We start from the raw sequence: 19378 nt of genomic DNA, 5'->3' as shown, positions 1-19378 counted from the left end.
GCTACTGAGAAACCCTGACACAGAAGGAAGAACACTGGCTTAGGAGTGAGTGGGTTTTGAAAGTAAGGAAATAGGGGAGTCAAGCCCATACAAATTCTTGGAATCCAAAGGAGGTGCAGAGGGCCTATTTTTAAATCTGAACACAGAGGTCCTCAGATTCTGACCGCCTGGTTTGTCTTGAGTCTAGCTCCAAGCCATCAAGGCACAAGCCATAGTATTATGAGAGTATAAATAATAAAAGATAGCCAGATTTACTAAGACCTCTATATGCACTGAACTCCTATGTGCGATATTAATATTCCACGCACAGACCTTTCTGGCTCCACACTGTTATCCTTAAAAATATTCCTGGATACATACATTTATGGCTTTCTAATCACAAGATCCATTATTAAAAAAAAAAAAAAATCCCAGAAGCCCTGACTTGATAATTCATAAAGTTCTCTCCAGCTTTAACACTCCACACTTATCCTTCTCTTGTTTACTTTGTTGATCAAAGAATTGACAATTCAGAATGCAGGATCATAAATTATTAAAAACCAATTATAAAAACTTTTTTCTTACCTCTGTATAATTCTTAGTAGCAACATTTCGGGAAGGCTGCTGTCTTGTAGATTTAAAGGCTATGATACAAAAGAAGAAACATCCATTATGTAACTCTTAAAATAACTTAGGAAAATTTGTCACATCTTTAGCTGAAGATTTTGTAAGCTCTATCTACAAATATCCATGATGACCAATTATAAAACCATTTCCTATTGTGTAAAATCAAAGGGACATCAAATTATATGTTCAAATAAATCAATGCCTAGCTGCCAGTATCACGATTTCCTGGCTTATTCAAATATAGTAACAAGCAGTGTTCATAAACATACCTACACTAAAAACATTTTATAGAAAAATACATGAAAGCTAAAATCTGATCACCTAATGGATTTAACTCCAGGTACACTGAAGGTGACCCTTCTAATGCCTTCCTTCTCTTATAATTGGCAATACCCTTCCCTGGGGCTATATTAGGAGCCATGTGGTTCCAGTAAGGTCTTTCTTATTCTCCTCTACTTTGTTAGCCATATTCTGTACCTAAGGAACAGTCTAGAGGAAAATTCTAGAAAACAGTGTATCTTCTATGCTATTATAAAACTTCCCTTTAAATCCTTACATTTTAGCTTTATAAACTTAGTTAGAATCATGAAGTTTAGCTGACCCTTCATTTTTCCAAAGACCAAAACCATGATTTTCAGATTTTATAATAAGAAATACAGGGGCACCTGGGTGGCTCAGTCGGTTAAGCGTCTGACTTCGGCTCAGGTCATGATCTCACGGTTTGTGAGTTCGAGCCCCGCGTCGGGCTCTGTGCTAACAGCTCAGAGCCTGGAGCCTGCTTAGGATTCTGTGTCCAAGAAATATATTTTGGTCTTTGTCCCCATTTGTGGCAGAGCTCCTAAAACCCTAGGAATTTCCTAAGTAATGAGCGCCATAAAATTGTCTTTTGCTATGTTAATGAAGTGACATTAGGACCACACCGACAGCTGAGGGCTGCTTACCTAGGGAACCAACTGGAAATCAAAGGTTGGAACTCAATCCCACCCCATGATTTCCAAGAAAGGAGCCTGGAGCCAGAGGTGCAACCAATCACCAATGGTCCATGATTTAATCAATCAGTGGTAAGGAGGCTGCTTTAAAAACCCAAAGGAGGGATCTGGTGAGCTTAAAGGTAGTGAATCAGAAAGCTTCCACATGCCAGGGTGCCAGCCCCCGAACTCCCTGAGGATACAAGGACCTTCCCTTTCCTATCTCTTTATCTGGCTGCTGATCTGTATCCTTTAATATCCTTTGTAATAAACCAGTAATTTAGTGAATAAATTAGTTTCCTGAGTTCTGTGAACCACCCTGGCAAATTAACTAAACCCAAAGAGGGAATTATGGGAAAGACTGATTGAGAGCCAGTCAGAAGCACAAGTTTAACCACGCAGACCTATGATTGGCACGTGAAATGGAAGCAGCCGTGTGGGACTCAGCCCTTAACCCATGGAATGCGATGCTACCTCTGGGTAGGCAGTGTCAGAATGGAATTGAATTGTAGGAAACCCAGCTGATGTCCAAGAATTGCTTGGTGGTATGGGGAACTAACCCCTCTCCTCCAAAAAGCCCAGAATTGGGTGCGTAATATTTAAAACCCAGAAGAAACTTCAAAATGCCAATTAGAGGTTTATTTTCTCCCAAGCGTTACCAGTTTCCTAATACAAAATAATGTTTCCCCCCAAGACAACCCCCAAACTAAACAACAAGGTTAGAGGAGGAAAAAAAATATACGAGGCCTTGAAAAAGTCAAACACTCAAAGAATCCCACAAAGCTAAAAATTACCGTCGTCTGAAAACTCAGGAATCTTTCTACCTAGCCTAAATTTATGACCTGCTCATTTTTCCTATTCCAAGCTCTATTCCCAGTCTTGTGATGTCTATTTGAGAACAGAGATCAAGAGCAGAAGCAAAGTTCTTATCTACTCTACTCTCAATTACTGGAGCCTCACATTCTAACTCTATTCAAAAGACCTTTAAATAAGGGCAAGTGAATAAAAAAAGCCAGCCGTCATGACTCTTAAAGCATATTTCTGCTCAATAATTATTCACTAATTGACTCCTCAAACTCTCAGATCCTTGAAAACAGGAGCCCTATCTTTTTATCCCCAACAAGTATCAGTGAGGTAAATTAAATCATCAGAAAAATGTGCACTGAGTTCTGTTAGGAAGCAATACAGTATGGTGGTTGTAGAGTTAAACTCATTTGACTTACTAGCTGGGTAACTATAGCCAAGGCCCCCTGGCTTCCTTAAGTCTCAGTTTCCCCACCTATACAATAGTGTTAATAATTAATTCGTGCAGAAAACGGTTGAGAAGATACAGAGAGGCAGTTCATGTAAATCGTTTGGGCAAGTGCCTAGATGTAGCAGGCATTCAAATAATGTGGCTAGCAGCAGTGGTAGTAGATGGAGTAGTGGTAGCCAGGATGGTAAATTAAATCCAAACACAGAGTCTTTAGAGGCACCACTCACTCAGTCCCCATCCTCTACAGAAAAACTTCAATGGAAAACTCTGGGCTGTCAACTCTTACTTGTAACTGCTGCTGGCTGTAAGTGTAATATCTACCTTTCCCAATACAATTCTGGTACAATAATAAATCTCTACACTCCATGGGGCTTGTTATAATAGAATTTTACCTTTATGTATCTCTTCATACCTCCATTTACAGTAGGGAACTGGAAGCTATAGTTTTAAAGATGCTTTTATCCTGAAGTTATAGTAGATACAGTTAGTACCCCATGGTTATTTTGTCAGAGACTTACCACCAAATCTAACCTAATGAAAATGTTTTACACATGTATGTTAACAAGTCCATTTCACTTTTCAAAAAAAGTCCCAATGTTGGAGACAGTTCAATTGTAAATCCATTAGACCAAATGGATTTACATAAAACACAAATTTAGACTAACATTTATAAAACATCCATTTTCTTAAGTTTATTGTAAACATTGCCACTAATACTAATAGCAGCAATCATTCCCTTGGATTCTTACTAAATCCTGTGCGAAGTAATGTACATGTGTTAAGTTTTTTTGATACTTCGAACTTCTCTGTGGAGTCAATTTTATACTGTCAATTTTATAGCTAAGGGATCCGAAGCTTATAGAATAGAAACAGTCTACTCTTACTGGGGGCTTAATATGTATATATACTACACCAAATATTCCACATGTATTTTCTCATTAATCTGCAAAATAACCCAATGAGATCAATGCAATCATCACCCCATCTTACAGATGAGGACGCTGAAGATGGAAAGCCTAATTAATGTGCTGAAAGACACATAGCTAGTAAATCAAGGAGTCAGAATTCAAACCAATAGTTCTGACTTTAGAACCAGGCTTTTAACCTTTATGCTATACAATCTCTAAGGGGTTTTTATTCAGTCGTTCTCCAGTATTTAATGGGCATCTGCTCTATGCCAGGCACTATGGATACGGTGATGAAAAAGAATGACTCAGTCCCTGTTCTGCCGGTGCTTGCGGGGCAAGGGCATGGAGGCAGCCAGTGAAGAGCTGGCCGACCATACCATGTCAGACTCCAAACCCCAGGTTCTTAACCTCACCATCTGCTGCAAAAGACACCACATTTAGATTTTCTCCTAAACATAAGTCAGGAAATCTTAAGTTTCACATTAATTTGTCTTTTATCTATAGCTGCTTTTTACAAATGACTATTATTACTTTAAAAAAAAAGAACATCGGTGAACATTTTAAGGCACTATAACTGGTCTCTTGTCTTTTCTATGCAAACAGAAGCTTTACTCCACATTATCAATGGGTAACAGCAGGACTCAGGAAAGAAGGTCTTTGGAAAGCCTCACAAGTGCAGTAGTTCTGAAAGGCGCTGATGGCAGAATGTGAAAAAATGCTCACAAAAAACCTTATGAGATAGAAAGTTTTAGATGCAAAGGAGGCAGTCACATGTAAGTTTTAAAGAAAGAAAACACGGATAAAACCTCTGCTACTTGTTTACTGAGGGCTAGGTTGTTGAGACAAACACTGCTGCTCAAAGCAACCCAAAATGCTCCATCAAACATTAAAAAAAAAAAAAAAATTCTGAATGGTATTTAATTGCTGATCACATAAAGAAGTAACAGGCAAAAATGGAAAAAAAGCTCGAACTCAGAGAATCAAGCAGAATCCTTTTTCCTGGGGACCTGTTGATCTGGACAAATGTTCACACTGGCTTGACAGCTCTGTATAGAGAAAGGAAGAGCTATCTACAATAGGTCAAGGCCTGCTCAAGACAAGGTGGGGGTGGCTAATGCATTTCCTCCCTACCTTAAGCTGGGACCCCAACAGTTAAGAGGGAAGCAGATGTAAACAGGATTTTGCAAGTACATATCAGCTGGCTGAACCTCAAGTCATAAATTTAAACATAGTTTAATGTGGTCTAAGACTTGTGGTGCCCCCAGAGGCCTGGAGAAACAAATAGGAATCATGTCTGTAGGACCTTCCCTTCATCCCTGACCTCAAATTATTCCTGCTGAGATTTTTTTAGGGACAACAGATAACAAAACATGCAAGGAAACATGTCACCATACATGAGAAACAACAGACACAGGAATCAGAAACAGACAATAAAAAGAGGCCAAAGACATTCAGACACTAGGTTCTTAGACACAGAATACAAAACAAGTATCCTTACTATGTACACACACAAAATTACAGACAGGCTTAAAAATACCTGCAAGGAATTTTTAAAATCACACAGCATATTTCAAAAGAACTATGTGAATTTCTACCTCCACAAAAAAAACAAAAAACAAAAAACAAAACAACAATGAAAATTAAACATTTAAAGAACACTTTTTAGAATCGGTGGGTGTGGGGAGCCTGCCTGACTCTGTGGGCAGAACATGTGTCTCTTACCTTGGGGCTGTAAGTTCGAACCCCACAGTGGGTTAAGAGTTTACTTAAAAAAAAAAAAGATGGGTCAATCGGAAGATCATACAGCACAGGAAGATAAAACAATGGAAGATACAAGAGAGATTAATAGTGACTTGGGGACAGAGTGATTCTTGTATTGATGTTAAGTGAAGACCCAGAAGGGAGGAGAAAAAGAAGAGCACCGGGGTAGCATTTGAAGGGAGAGGACTCATAGGAGTGATGAAAGACACCAATTCAGTTTCATAGAGCCCAATAAATGCTAAGCAGGATAAAAGAGAATCCCCTATCTAGATTCAATGTAGAGAAACTGCAGAACACCAAATACAGCTGGCTGGAGGAAAAACAGACTACCTGGGGGGGAAAAAAAAAGCAAGCTAACAAGCTAACATTTCCTAACAACAAAAGACTCATTTTTAAGTGATTAATTCTGCCCATTGGTGCCAAGGAAAGCTTCACGTAAAACAATTAAGCCAGGACAAAAAAAAAGGCAGTTTGGGCTGAGGGACAGGTGGGTAATTTATAACATCTATGCCTCTGTGTCACATGCTAACCAATTTGTGGTGGCTTAACATGAAAGTGTACAGATTTTACTCACTTTGTTTTCCTATCTCTCTCTGCTTTTGTTTTTATAATGAACATTTTGTAAAGGCCTACTATGTGCCAGACTCTTTGCTTCTCATCTTCAGAATAACCCCACTATGTAGAGACTACTACGTAAACAAACATAGAAGTGTGACTGACTTGTTGAACTCAGCCTACATCCTTTCTATGCTGCTCATTTTGATTTTTCTCCTTCTCGGCTTTATCTCAGTCCTGCCAAGAATGCAAGAGCACCTTTTTGGATGCCATTTCCTAAATGGCATCAAAGACAGCATGCTTTTGGAGTAAAGGCAAAGATCTCAGCTAGCTCTACTCAAGTACTGAATAATCACTGAGGAAAAATATAGCAACCGAACTTTCGATAAGAAGGTTAAGAGTCATTTACTTGATCTAATGTTTGTATCCTTCCTCCAATGTCAGTTGCCATCCAATAATGTGGAAAACTTCCTCTGACAGTGTAATAATTCACTTCCTTCTGGGGCAGTTGACTCTATCTTCACATTAATTAGATAGGTTACTCTGTATAATGCAAAGACTGTTCTATTGAGAACTAGTAGGTAGGTATCTAATCTTACCTTGTTCTGGAAACCAGTGGTACAACTGACTTTTGAACAACTCAGGGGTTAGGGGCACTGACTCCTGCACAATCCAAAATCCCCACGTAACTTCTGACTCCCCCAAAACTTAACTACTAATGGCCTACTATTTATTGGAAGGCTTACTGACAACATAAACAGTTGATTAACACTTATTTTTCACATTGTATTATATACTGTATTCTTACAACAAAGTAAACTAGAGAAAAGATAATGTTATTAAGAATATCACGTGGAAGGGAAAATACATTTATAGTACTGAATTTATCGAAGAAAAAAAAAACCACACACACACATATAAGTGGACCTACACAGCTTAAACTGGTGTGGTTCAAAGGTCAAGTAGTGACTAACTGCTGGTTCTGGAGTCTAGAGTCTAGGGAATGTGGGATTAATCCAAGTTCTAAAATTTCCCAGTTGTGAGACTGTGGGTAAGTTGCCTATCTTTTCAAAGCCTCAGTTCCCTTTTCTATAAAAGAGAGATAATGTCAGTATCTAACCAGAGAGCTGTTGAGAAGCATGCAGTAACTCTCTCATAAATATCAGCTATTTTGAGAATTATTGTTAGTGGTTTTATCAACCTAGTACAAATTGCTTAGCTGAGCTCCCCCACCTGTAAGATGAGGGAGTAGGTGAAGTATTCTTAAGTCTTCTGGGTCCATTTTATCAGATAATAAACTTAAATCTGTAAGCTTCTAGCCTTTCCAATCTATCCTTATTGGAGCTCATGGATGAACTTCATGGAAGTCCCAGAATCCTTTGAAAATGAGTGCACCTGCACTTGAGCACCTACTTAAGGAGAAGAGACACAGCTCTCATCAGATTCTTAAGAATCCATAACTCAAAAATATTTAACACCACTGCCTTTGGGACTATACAAATCAAACGTATTCTATCTTTCACAGGACAGAGTTGAATTTATATAAAGACCTAAATTCTTCCCAGGTTAGATATCTCAAGTTCCTTCTACCATTTCTCCTATTACATGGTTTTTCTTCTGAATGATCATATGTAGTTGATATCCCTCTTGAAACACGGTTCCAAAAGTAAGTACAGAGGGAGAACATCCTTGCTGCAAAGAGGCACTACTCCTATTAATATTGTTAAAATACCGTTAAACATGGACAGTTAGGAGGACCTGCACATTCTTACTGACCTTAGTTTTTTTTACTTAAGTATGTGGTTAAACTCACATACCTCTCACAACTCTTTATACAGCCGTCCTTTTGAACATATATGCAGTTTACATTTACATTTGATAAATTTCATCGTGTAAGATTTAGCCCAACTCTCCAATCTGTCTAAAATTAATCCTAGCTATGAATGAGACAATAATTAACCTCAATAATAGATAACGTAAATAAAATGCATATGGCTACATATGCATTTTATGAATGCTAGGTAAACAAAAATATATAACCACATGTTTTAACAATGTTACTTTTAGGAGCCCCTGGGTGACTCAGTCCGTTAATTTTGGCTCAGGTCATGATCTCACGGTTCAAGGGTTTGAGCCCCATGTCAGGCTCTGAGCTGCCAGCATGCGGTCTGCTAGGGATTCTCTCTCTCCTTCTCTCTGCCCCTCTCCTACTTGCGGGTTCTCTCTCTCTCTCTCTCTCTCTCTCTAAATAAATAAACATTAAGAAAAAACCCCAATGTTACTTTTTTAAACAAACAACTTAGAGTGATCTCAAAATTTAAAAACAGCTTATTATATTTTTATACTATTATTAAAAATAGGTCCCCTTAGGTTGAGGTCAAATTTTAGACTATAACACATACACAAAATTAGCTTAAAGAATCCTAACCATAATTTCTCTTAAATACAGATTACATGACTTCCCTGTGCTAACAGTAGAGTCAGACCAAAGCAGCATAAGAAAGTAAACAATATATTAAGCAGCAGCTCTTTCTCTTTTGATCATTGCTGATACACTGACCAACTGACTCACTTTTCTAGGTCTTCATGATCCCTCTATAAACAGGAAATAAATTTGTCAAAAGTAAGGGATTATAAAAAATAATTTTTAAGGCTCACCCTTTTCAACAGCTCTGATGAATGGCAAAGACCTTTAAAAGAATAATTTATCCTGTAATCCTAATAATCCTTTTGACTCCCCCCAATGATGGCAACACAGACCGATGAGGTTTACTAATGGCAGATTCCTAGGTCTTCCTATGTTGACATTTATAAATAACTGCTAGATGATCATCTGAAGTCCATACTCACCATCTATAATAGACATATTTCTAGATGTTGACACAGCAGCCTTTGAACTTCTGCTTCGAGTAGAAGTATCCAGACTACTGCCTCCTGTTAGAATAGTGAGCAGTCAGTATACAATACCGTCAATAGCCACGTTTTTTAAAAAACAATGCCAAAATGAAATGTAAATAGTTATGTCAAAACATAGTTTATGCATAAAAAGTCAAAGACATATATAGCAAGAAACACCTAGGCTAATCAATTTTCAAAGACTATATACTTCTATTACATTTGGTTTATACTGTTCCAATCAAAATTTAAGGAAATACTTTGTAAATTTAAGGATAATGAAAATAAATTATCATTAGAGGATGAGGATTTCTCTCCCTGGAAATTTTTAACTAAAATATTTTACCAGATTAAAATTCCTACAGATAAATATTTAATGAAAACAATTCAAAAATATTCCTAGAAATGATTTATATAATGCACCAGAAAGCCAGTGGATGGCCAATTTTCCATTATTTGAATTATTTAAGGGAAACAGTGACACATTACTACACTGATGGCAATTAATGTCAATGACTGCTTTAAGAGATCAAGTTGTTTTGGGCGCCTGGGTGGCTTAGTTGTTTAAGCGTCTGACTTTGGCTCAGGTCACGATCTCACAGTTTGTGAGTTCAAGCGCCACATCGGGCTCTGTGCTGACAGCCTGGAACCTGCTCCAGATTCTGTGTCTCCTCTCTCTTCCCGTCCCCGGCTCATGCTCTGTCTCTCTCTCTCAAAAATAAACATTAAAAAAAAATTTTTTTTAATTAAAAAAAAAAATCAAATTGTTTTAGGGTAGTTTTCTTTCTGCACACACTTTATGAAGCTACTTTATAAAAATGCAGGCATTTGTATCTTACAATAGTAACAGAAATAATAATCTTTATGACCTGGAGTTTGTTTCTGCTGCCAATGGTCATTAGGTAGCCATTTTCCTTAGCAGCTCGTATTTGCCCATTACCTGATACATGTGAGAGTAAATAGGATATTAAATGTATCCAAAAGGTACTGTGTGAGAAACATAGTGAAGTTCTTAAAAAAAAAGTGAAGAGAAATTAAAACCTATGTGCACATGGCCATTAATATTTATGTAAAACACACATATCAGAACTACATAAAAGATGGACTTTATGTATTACAAAAGCAAAGTTTTAAAGGACTGCATCACTTAAATTCTGATGATAGGAATACAATCTTGTGTTTCCCATTTAACTGCCAAGTCTGAATATGTGTGAAAGACAGTACTCGGGGCTAACCTCTTCCTCTCTGAGACCCTCCTCTCGAGGCTGAACTCTGCCCTCTTCCCCGTCGGCCTCTTCCTCGGCCTCTTCCTTTGTTGGCTGCTGCTGTGATGTCATCATCAGAGTCATCAGCCATCTGTTCTGCCAGATCTATACTCATAAGGTCCTCAGCACTAAAGGCGGAAGCAGAGTCCTCGGACTGAGATCTGAGGGCTCTGGCCCTAGTCATAGCCTGAGAGGGAGAGAAGGGAAAGTACACATTAACAGACAATGCAGCATCCTAAGTCATTAGTCTGGTCATTGAGATAACATTTAATATTGTCAAACTGCCCACACCATTCTGTTTCACTAATCATGCTATAAAAATGTCAATCAGGAGAAGAATAAAAAGCTTAAGACCGAGAAGATGCAAATTTTAACTTGGGAAGAAACTGTCTAAAAAGACAAGTGTGAGGTTTAGTGAAATATTTTAACTCTGAAATGAACAGATTTTCTGATTAAAAATAGGGTAAAATAAAAGCAATGCTGTCCTGAGCTCTTCCCTTAAACCAATCAAAAGGTAACAAGGAGAACAGAAACAAGACACAATACACTTTCAATGAAATAAGAAATAGCTCCAACTTCAAAACACAAACTCTCTGAAGAGTTATCAGATATAACAAAGATCTGACCTGTTTGAGGAACAAGGCTGAGAAGAGTGTCAGGGAACATAGAGCTCTCTAAAATGGATCTATAGGTCTCAAGGGACCACGACTGTAGTCTCTCTTGCTTGGAATAGAAAATCCTCAGTCTAAGAACAGGTGGCTAGAACATTTCTAAGTGCTCTATGATACCATAAAGTAAGCGGAGAGGGGTCTAAATGAGGAGATGAGAACAAAGCAGGCAGGGCAGAAGTAGGAGTAAAGTGGGCTGTGGGAGATCATCCAGCTTCAGGATGATGGTGGACGACCTTAGCTTAAAGGGAGATAACAGCTAATTCACTACACGAAAGGACTTGACACTGAATTACTATGTAAAAAACAAAACAAAACAAAACAAAAAAACCTTCAGGGAACACAACAAAAAATATAAAGAAAAAATGATAGAAAAAGATTTCAACTCATTTTTTCTTGTCATAGATGAAGTATGGCGAATCCTCATTATTCCCGGATTCTATATTTGCAACCCCCAGAACGATCCTCCTGACACTTCTGCAGTCATCTGTGGACCTGCGCAGAGTGGCAAAAATGCTGAGTCTCCTGACGCACATGTTCCCCGATGAAGATGAACAACGGGACACCCTGCCTGCTTGTTTCTGCTCGCACACTTTAAACAGGTGTCCTTTTGGTGGCATATTTAGTGCCACGTTTTTCCACACTTTTGTGCTTTTGGTTGGTGATTCGTTGTACTGCTCAAGTGCTGTCTAGTGCTCCCAAGTGCAAGCAGGCTGCGGCGTGCCTTACAGATGACATACATGTCGTTAGATAAGCTGCATTCAGGTATGAGTTACGGGGCCGCTGGTTCTAAGTTCAATGTTAGTGAATTACAGTATATATATTAATTAAGATGTCTTTAAACAGAAACACAGATAAAAAGGTTATGTACTGATCAGCTGACAAAAATGGAACCAGTAGTTGGCAGGAACCTAATCCTGTATTTTCTCCTAGCAGCAATATGGTTCAGTATTTGCTAATTTAGTATTTGTGGTGACACAGAACATAGAACTTGTACTTTTTTTTAAAGTAGACTTAAAAGGAAAAAGGAGATCTAAATTACATCATTAATAAGACAGGTCTAACTGATACATGTTGAACTCTATACTCTGAAAATAAGTAATATACTTCTTCGCAAGACCTCCTGAAACGTTTAGCTAATATATCATAGGGTGTTAAGAAAAATATCAGTTAAGTTCTAAATAATTAACAGTATTATTATATTGCCTAATCACCATGAATACAATTAGGAGTTACTTACAATAAAGCAAAAACACTTGCCTCAAAACCTCAAAACTAAAATTGTAGAAATCTAGAAAATAATAAAAATACTATGTACAAAACATATGAAACAAATAAAGCCGTGTTTGCAAAGAAAGCCTACAACCTATTAAAAAAGAATAAATGCAAATAAGGAGATCTGGCATCCAAAAAGTTTAGACAAATAAAACCCATCCACAGGAAACTATTAGAAATCAATAATGAGGGGTGGCCTGGGTGACTCAGTTGGTTGAGTGCCCCATTTCAGCTCAGGCCATGATCTCAGGGCTAGTGAGTTCAAGCCCCATGTCAGGCTCTGTCCTGACAGCTCAGAGCCTGCTTTGGATTCTGTGTCTCCTTCTCTCTCTACCCTACCCCTCCACTTGTGCTCTGTCTCTTTCTGTCCCTCTCTCTCAAAATAAATGATCGTTAAAAAAATTTGCGGGGGGAGGCGCCTGGGTAGCTCAGCCAATTGGGTGTCCGTCTGACTTAGGCTCAGGTCAGGTTCTCACAGTTTGTGGTTTGAGCCCTGCCTCGGGCTCTGTGCTGACAGCTCAGAGCCTGGAGCCTGCTTCTTATTCTGTGTCTCCCTCTCTCTGGCCCTCCCCCGCTCAAGCTCTGTCTCAATGTCTCAAAAATAAATAAACATTAAAAAATTAAAAAAAAATTTTTTTTAATTTGTTTGTATAAAAAAAAAAAACCAATGATGGTACAATCATAAACAAACACATTTTAAGCAAAAATCATTCAAATTAGCAAATTTAAAAACTGGTCCTCTGGGGCAAAACCATATTGATAAAAATCACTAACTTAACAAGAAGGAAGACAAATATACACCATTAGAAATGAAAGTGGAGGGAAAAAAGATCGACAGAAAATTCAAGAATCCAGACAAATACTCTTCAATCCTAAGTAACTGGAAAAATAAATGACCTAAATGGATCCAAGAACAGGTACACAGTCTCAACAGACTAATATCAAAGAAAAATCTGAGAAAACTATTAAAGGAACAACACCTCTGAAAAGGACCACAGCCAGAAAGTTTCACAGGTAAAGTCTATCAAATCTTCAAAGAACAGACCGTTCCACTGCTATTCCCATAGTACCAGAGCATGAAGAAAGCTTCCAATTTATTTTTGTAAAGCAGCATAACATTGGTACTGAAAAAGTGACAAAGGACTGCATGCACAAAAGAAAATTACAGGATCTGACTTATGAATATTAAAGTGAACAAAGAGAATCCAGGAACATACGGAAAAACCATATCAGGTATACCCATTATCAGGGGGCTCACAAAGTGATAACAAGGATGGGGCAATAATAGGATATGTTATAATATAATTTATCAAATCAATAAATAGAACAAAGGAGGAAAAGTCCCACATGTTTATCTATACATGGGTCAAAAAAGCACTTAATTCATCACCCATTCTGGATTTGAACAAACCCCAAAACCCTTCTTTTGCATGACAAATACCCTAAATATGCTATCCCCTCACCACACAAAGAGTGTGTGCACACTTTCATGTGAGAGAGACCAACACCCTTGGCACAAAAACAAAACAAAAATTTTGGGGCCAAGAACATGACCAGGTGTCTCATATAAATAATTTATAAACCCAAAACCACTCAGAGTCACTGGTAACAAAAGCAGTACGGATTAAAAACAACAGCAAGAGACAATTTCTCACCCTTCAGATTTGTGAAGATCAAAAGGTGTAGTGGGGCACCTGGGTGCTCAGTAAGTTAAATGACGGACTTTGGCTCAGGTCATGATCTCATGGTTCATGAGTTCGAGCCCCCGTGTGGGGCCCTGTGCTGACAGCTCAGAGCCTGGAACCTGCTTCAGATTCTGTGTCTCCCTCTCTCTCTGACCCTCCCCTGCTCACACACTCTCTCTCTCTCAAAAATATTTTTAAAAAAATTAAAAAAAACAAAAACCAAAAGATGAAGTAATACATCATGATGACAAAGATGTGGGGAAATAAACACTCCCAAATACTGGTCAGAATGTAAACTGGGGTGACATCTCTGTAGTGATGGAGAGGTATCCAGCAAAAATCTAAAATGCATATGCCCTTTTATGATTATTCCTTGGAACAAATTACCCACCATCCATTTCCAAATTTTGTACTTTGCCTTTGTCTAAATACTAGACCTTCATTTTATCATCTCAAACATTACATTAAAATAGTTTAACTCTACTTTTCTGTGCAACAGACTTTGGAGTTTACGAATATATTTGAAGTACATTACTTCTAAGAATTAGTTGGGGAATTCTAATTTACCTCATGAGTGTAGGCCCAGAACCATTGTTAAGTGCAGATCCACTGGTAGGACAATGTTTTCAGGTGCTTTTTTGATGAGATTCGAAAACATCCTATCCTGGTATTACACCTTTTAAAAAAAAAATTGTGGCAAAATATACAAAAGTAACTCCCCATTCCCTACCCCATCCCCTAGTTATCACTATTCTACTTTCTGTCTGTATGAATTTGACTACTCTAGGTATCTCACGTAAGTGGAATTATACAAGCAATCATCCTTTTACGTCTTACTTCACTCAAGATATTTTTGAGTTTCGTCCATGTTGTAGTATCAGAACTTCACTCCTTTTTAAAAAAATTTTATTTTTATTTACTCTGAGAGCGAGAGAGACAGACAGAGAGAGAGAATTCCAAGTAGGCCCTGCACTGTCTGTGCAGAGACATGGGACTTGAACTCATGAACAATGAGACCATGACCTGAGCTGAAATTAAGAGTTGGACGCTTAACCAACTGACCCATCCAGGTGCCCCACAATTTCACTCCTTTTAAGGTTAAATGAATAGTCTGCTGCACATACATACCACATTTTATCTGTCCATCAACTGTTACTACCTTTTGATTATTGTGAATAATGCTATGAGCATGGGTGTACAAATACCTGAGTCCTTGCTTTCAGTTCTTTGGAGTAAATACCTAGGAATGCAACTGCTAGATCACGTTATTCTATTTTAAATTTTTTGAGGAATTATCCTACTATTCTCCACAGAAGTTTTATATTCCCACCAGCAATGCACAGGGTTGCAATTTTTCCATATTCTTTGCAACACTATTTTCTATTTCTGTTTTTTTTTTTTAACGGTCATCTTAATAGATGTGAAGTGAGATCTCTTTGTGGTTTTGACTTACATTTCCCTAATGATTAGTGATGTTGAGCAACGTTTCTTGTGCTTATTGGTCACCCGTTTATCTTCTTTGGAGAAATGTCTAAGTCCTTCATCCACTTTTTAAGTTGCGTTTTGTTGTTGTGACCAAGTTTTAGGAGTTCTTTACATGTTATGGATATTAATCATTTACCAAACACATGACGTGCAGATAACTTCTCTCATCGTATGGGGCGCCTCTTCACTTTGTTGACAGTGCTTGGCACTATAGTTTAGAAGGGGATCAACTCTGCCTCCGATTCAGGTAAAGCACAGGAAACTAGAGGCTGAGAAAACTATGGACTACATGTTGGACTAAGAATAGATTTTACATTTTTAAAGGATTGTTTAAAAAAAAAAAAACAGCCACCACCTACACAGAGAAGAATATGTGGCAAAGAGCATAGATGGCCTGCAAAGCCTCAAATATCCACTGTTTGGCCTTTTATTTAAATGTGAACTTATATTTAAAGAAAATACTTGAGAGCTTTCCAATGCGCACAAGAGCCTTTAAAGCCTCTTGGAAGGACTAATGCTTTTGTCTGTTTGTTTAAATAATTTAAGCTAACCCCCACGGCTGGAGGTTATAGCTTGGGAAAGTCTCAAACTCCATTACAAAGCCTAAGCAGTATGCTGAATGAAGACCATTTGTAACATCCTATGGCAATGCTAACAAATTACTTAGGAAACCCCGATTACCTGCTAATGTCTTAAAATATAGCTGAAAAATCAAAACTTAAAAGCGCTTTCTTCTGAAAAATTCCCAAATGCAATCTGTCATGTCCATTATTACCTTCCTTGTATAAAATATTCACTCTTATTCTTTAAAAGGTTAATGAAAAACTGAATTTAGTGGCTCCAAACACAAAGGACGTGCCCAGAAACACTTCCGTAACCTGTTAAATTGAAACGGTTAGTTAAGTTTACACGATCCAAGAATCAGGAGTCATTTCTTTCCTGTAGCATTCACTCTTGCTATTTAGCAAACTCTTTTCTACTTGAACGGAACTCTGTAGGTGAATACAAGCATAAATGTGGTAAGGGATCCCTAATCTATAGCCTCCTCTTCTTAGCTCCCCAAAACCATCTTGTAAACGGTAAAGCAGTTATACCTGTGCTTTTTAGGAACAGTGATTTTCATGTGCTGCACATCAAAAACTTTGAGAAATTTTATATTTTTAGCCATTCACTTGCCATGAGTTGTATTAATGTCATGATGATACAGAGTTGTGATAGGATGTGGTATGGTGGAAAAGTCTAGACTTGAAGGTAAAATTTCACCCCACCAGGTAACCTTTACTGTGGTCTCAGTCTCATTTGTGAAATGGAAACTGAAATAGTGTGATACACCTAGAGAAAACTCAATCAATAAAAATTCCATAAATACCATTTGCCCTTTCTCCTTGAAAGCAGCAAAGAATAAAACAAAGTAGGCAATGTGTTCTGTTTTTTCCTACATTCATGTAGAAGTGACTCTGACATCGGGAGTGTTGAATGTGAAATTTAGTGGATGGTGGTAGCTTTTAGTTCTCTGATCAATTACTGTAGGCAGGAAAAGCCTGTAGTCAGTATTGGCCCTACTGCTAGTAACATTAGTTTATGTTGTAAAATCTCCCGTATTACACGATGGAGATGGTGCTAACTTTTACAACACGAAGAAGCCAGTGAAACTCACAAAACTAGGCATTTAGAAGATTATCTTTGCATATCTAAAGAAAGTTTACTAAGTGAGTTATTACACTTCACATTACTACATATTCTAATGAACTGGGATATAATTTGGGGGGGGGGGGCAACTCCCCCTACCATAAGCTCAGGTCATCAAACTTTTATAGGAAGACAGAAAGAAAAAAACCACAATAACACCAAAAATGTTACTTTCCTACTCCTTAATATTCCACATAAGGTGCATTACTGGATCAGCTTAAAATGTAAAGTAGCCAGTATGGTATGACAGATATTGAAGTAAATCAGATGTAGACTTAGAAACTGCATTTAAAAAAGAAAAAATTCTATCTAACGGCCTTTAGAGATGGTACTGAAGAATTATCTGATAACTAATCTTTCCTATGTCAGGATCTAAAATTGCTTCACATTAAAGGCTGTGTCGTATTACCTAGTAGTCATCACTAGATCAACCACTAAACGGACTCCTTTTCAGAGGACAAAAAAAGGAAATTCAGAGTCCCCATCTCCTTAGGCAGGGTTCTTTTCCTTTTTAGTATCCCAGGTATTGACTTTTACCTAAGGAGTGTGCTTAAAACAAGGCAAAAAATATTTAAAGGTGGTGGTGATGGGGGTGGGGGGGGGTGGGGTTTCCATTAATTCCTTTTTGCTTGTACCTGAGAAAACAGTGGAGTTTGTAAAAGTTAATATGAGCGATGTGTCAAGTGCTTCCGCACCTTCCATCTCACCACCTGTCAGGGGCAGTTCTGATTAGGAAAATGACAATGGACTAGCAGGATAGTTGTATTAATTCAGTGAGGATGAAACTTCCGGTCATGATAATGTTTAACAATTTTCTTTCTACATACATCTGCCTCACCTACTAAAGTGAATCTCTGGTGGACACGAACCACATGCTTTCCACATCTGTACTGCTAATGCCAATAGGACGGCAAGGTTGTAACAGATACGGATGAAAGCAATCAAGACAAAGTCCCAATAGTAAATCAGTTATAAGATAACCTTTAAATACTACATAGCAACCATAAAACACGAGGGACAAATGGGAAAATAGAAAAACATGTTTCAATAGTGAATTCACCAAGTACCACATAGAGGCCCAAAGTTTAAGTAAATGGTCATTAACCAGAAGTTCCTAAACTGCAGATTGAGAAAGACAGCATTGATGGTGATCAAGCCCATTTCAACATTTTAGAAAGCCCAGAGGACACTGTGTATTTACCTATGGTAATACTGCTAGCAAGACCCTATGTTTCTTCCTTTTTACCCAAAATAATACCAGCTCGGTAGGGTTAGATTTCATCTTACACTGGTTAAGATGTTCTGATCACAATTATGTATTATTTTGATTAATAAGGGCTCTTGTTGCATATGTCCCCTGCCCCCACACAATTAAATCAGTTTTAGAGGAGAGCAAAAGGGAAAAAAGGGAATGTCAGCAAGCAGAATACTGGTAGGGTGAGCTGGTGTAAATCAAAGGCAGCTATCTTCGGCCAATCCCTGTTCAGTCCATCAATCAAACCTCGGTCCTGTGGACTGATTCCTCTATAAACAAACCTACTAGTCATTCTAACTTAAATTGACATATAAGCACAAGAATTTACAGCAGGAATTACCTCCCGAACTTCATCATCTTCTTCATTAGTGTTTTTTTGCCTGCTTTCTCTGAAACGGCGTACCTGTATTAAAACAGAGTAAATCATAAACATGTTGCTTATTCCTATCATGTAAATATAAATGTGCTACAATTAAGAAATGCTTTCTAGGGGTGACTGGGTGGCTCAGTCAGTTAAGTGGCTGACTTCAGCTGAAAGTCATGATCTTGCAGTCTGTGAGTTCGAGCCCCATATTGGGCTCTGTGCTGACAGCTCAGAGTCTGGAGCCTGCTTCAGATTCTGTGTCTCCCTCTCTCTGCCCCTCCCCTGCTTGCTCTCTGTCTCTCTGTCAAAAATAATAAACATTAAAAAAAAAAAAAAAAGAAATGCTTTCTATTACAACAAAAAACTTAGAAATATAAGTACAGTTTTGTCTCACAAAACACTGATTAAAAAATCGTATTTTTCTAGTGACTTACATTAAAATTTCAGAATTGTACTATATAGGCCCTAAGCAAAACTGTATTACCTCCTGTCGAAATGTTCCAGATCACTGAAAAAGTCTATCAAACTGCAGAAGAAAAAATAATTTAACACCTATGGGTGCTACACTTCAGTAAAATAGTTAAAAACAAAAATCTCTTCTTTCAGAGGCTTGAAGTATTTATTATATGGCTCAAATCATTCTTAGGCACTTGGGTGTAAGAGATTCAGGAGGCTCTCTGAAATGGTAATGCGAAGTGGGTGGGCCTCTAAAGATCACTTTACTACTGAATGTTTACCATTGGC

The 19378-nt window shown here is 37.9% G+C and overlaps 1 protein-coding gene across 4 annotated transcripts in view; it reads right to left on the bottom strand.

The window, feature by feature from the left end:
- MRE11 (MRE11 homolog, double strand break repair nuclease) overlaps positions 1-19378 on the bottom strand; it is a 76841-nt gene that overhangs the window by 15365 nt on the left and 42098 nt on the right. For all 4 annotated transcript variants that reach the window (XM_007079032.3, XM_007079035.3, XM_007079034.3 and 1 more), the window contains 4 exons: positions 18611-18673; positions 10184-10400; positions 8904-8987; positions 565-623 (listed from right to left, as the gene is read on the bottom strand). In XM_007079032.3, the coding sequence (XP_007079094.1) occupies positions 565-623; positions 8904-8987; positions 10184-10400; positions 18611-18673 (423 nt within the window). The remainder of the gene's footprint in view (positions 1-564; positions 624-8903; positions 8988-10183; positions 10401-18610; positions 18674-19378) is intronic.

The sequence above is a fragment of the Panthera tigris genome, chromosome D1, assembly GCF_018350195.1.
Source record: "Panthera tigris isolate Pti1 chromosome D1, P.tigris_Pti1_mat1.1, whole genome shotgun sequence".
In the NCBI taxonomy this organism is placed as follows: Eukaryota; Metazoa; Chordata; class Mammalia; order Carnivora; family Felidae; genus Panthera; species Panthera tigris.
The sequence above is the reverse complement of the archived record's forward strand: the minus strand, read 5'-3'. Positions and strand labels throughout refer to the sequence as shown.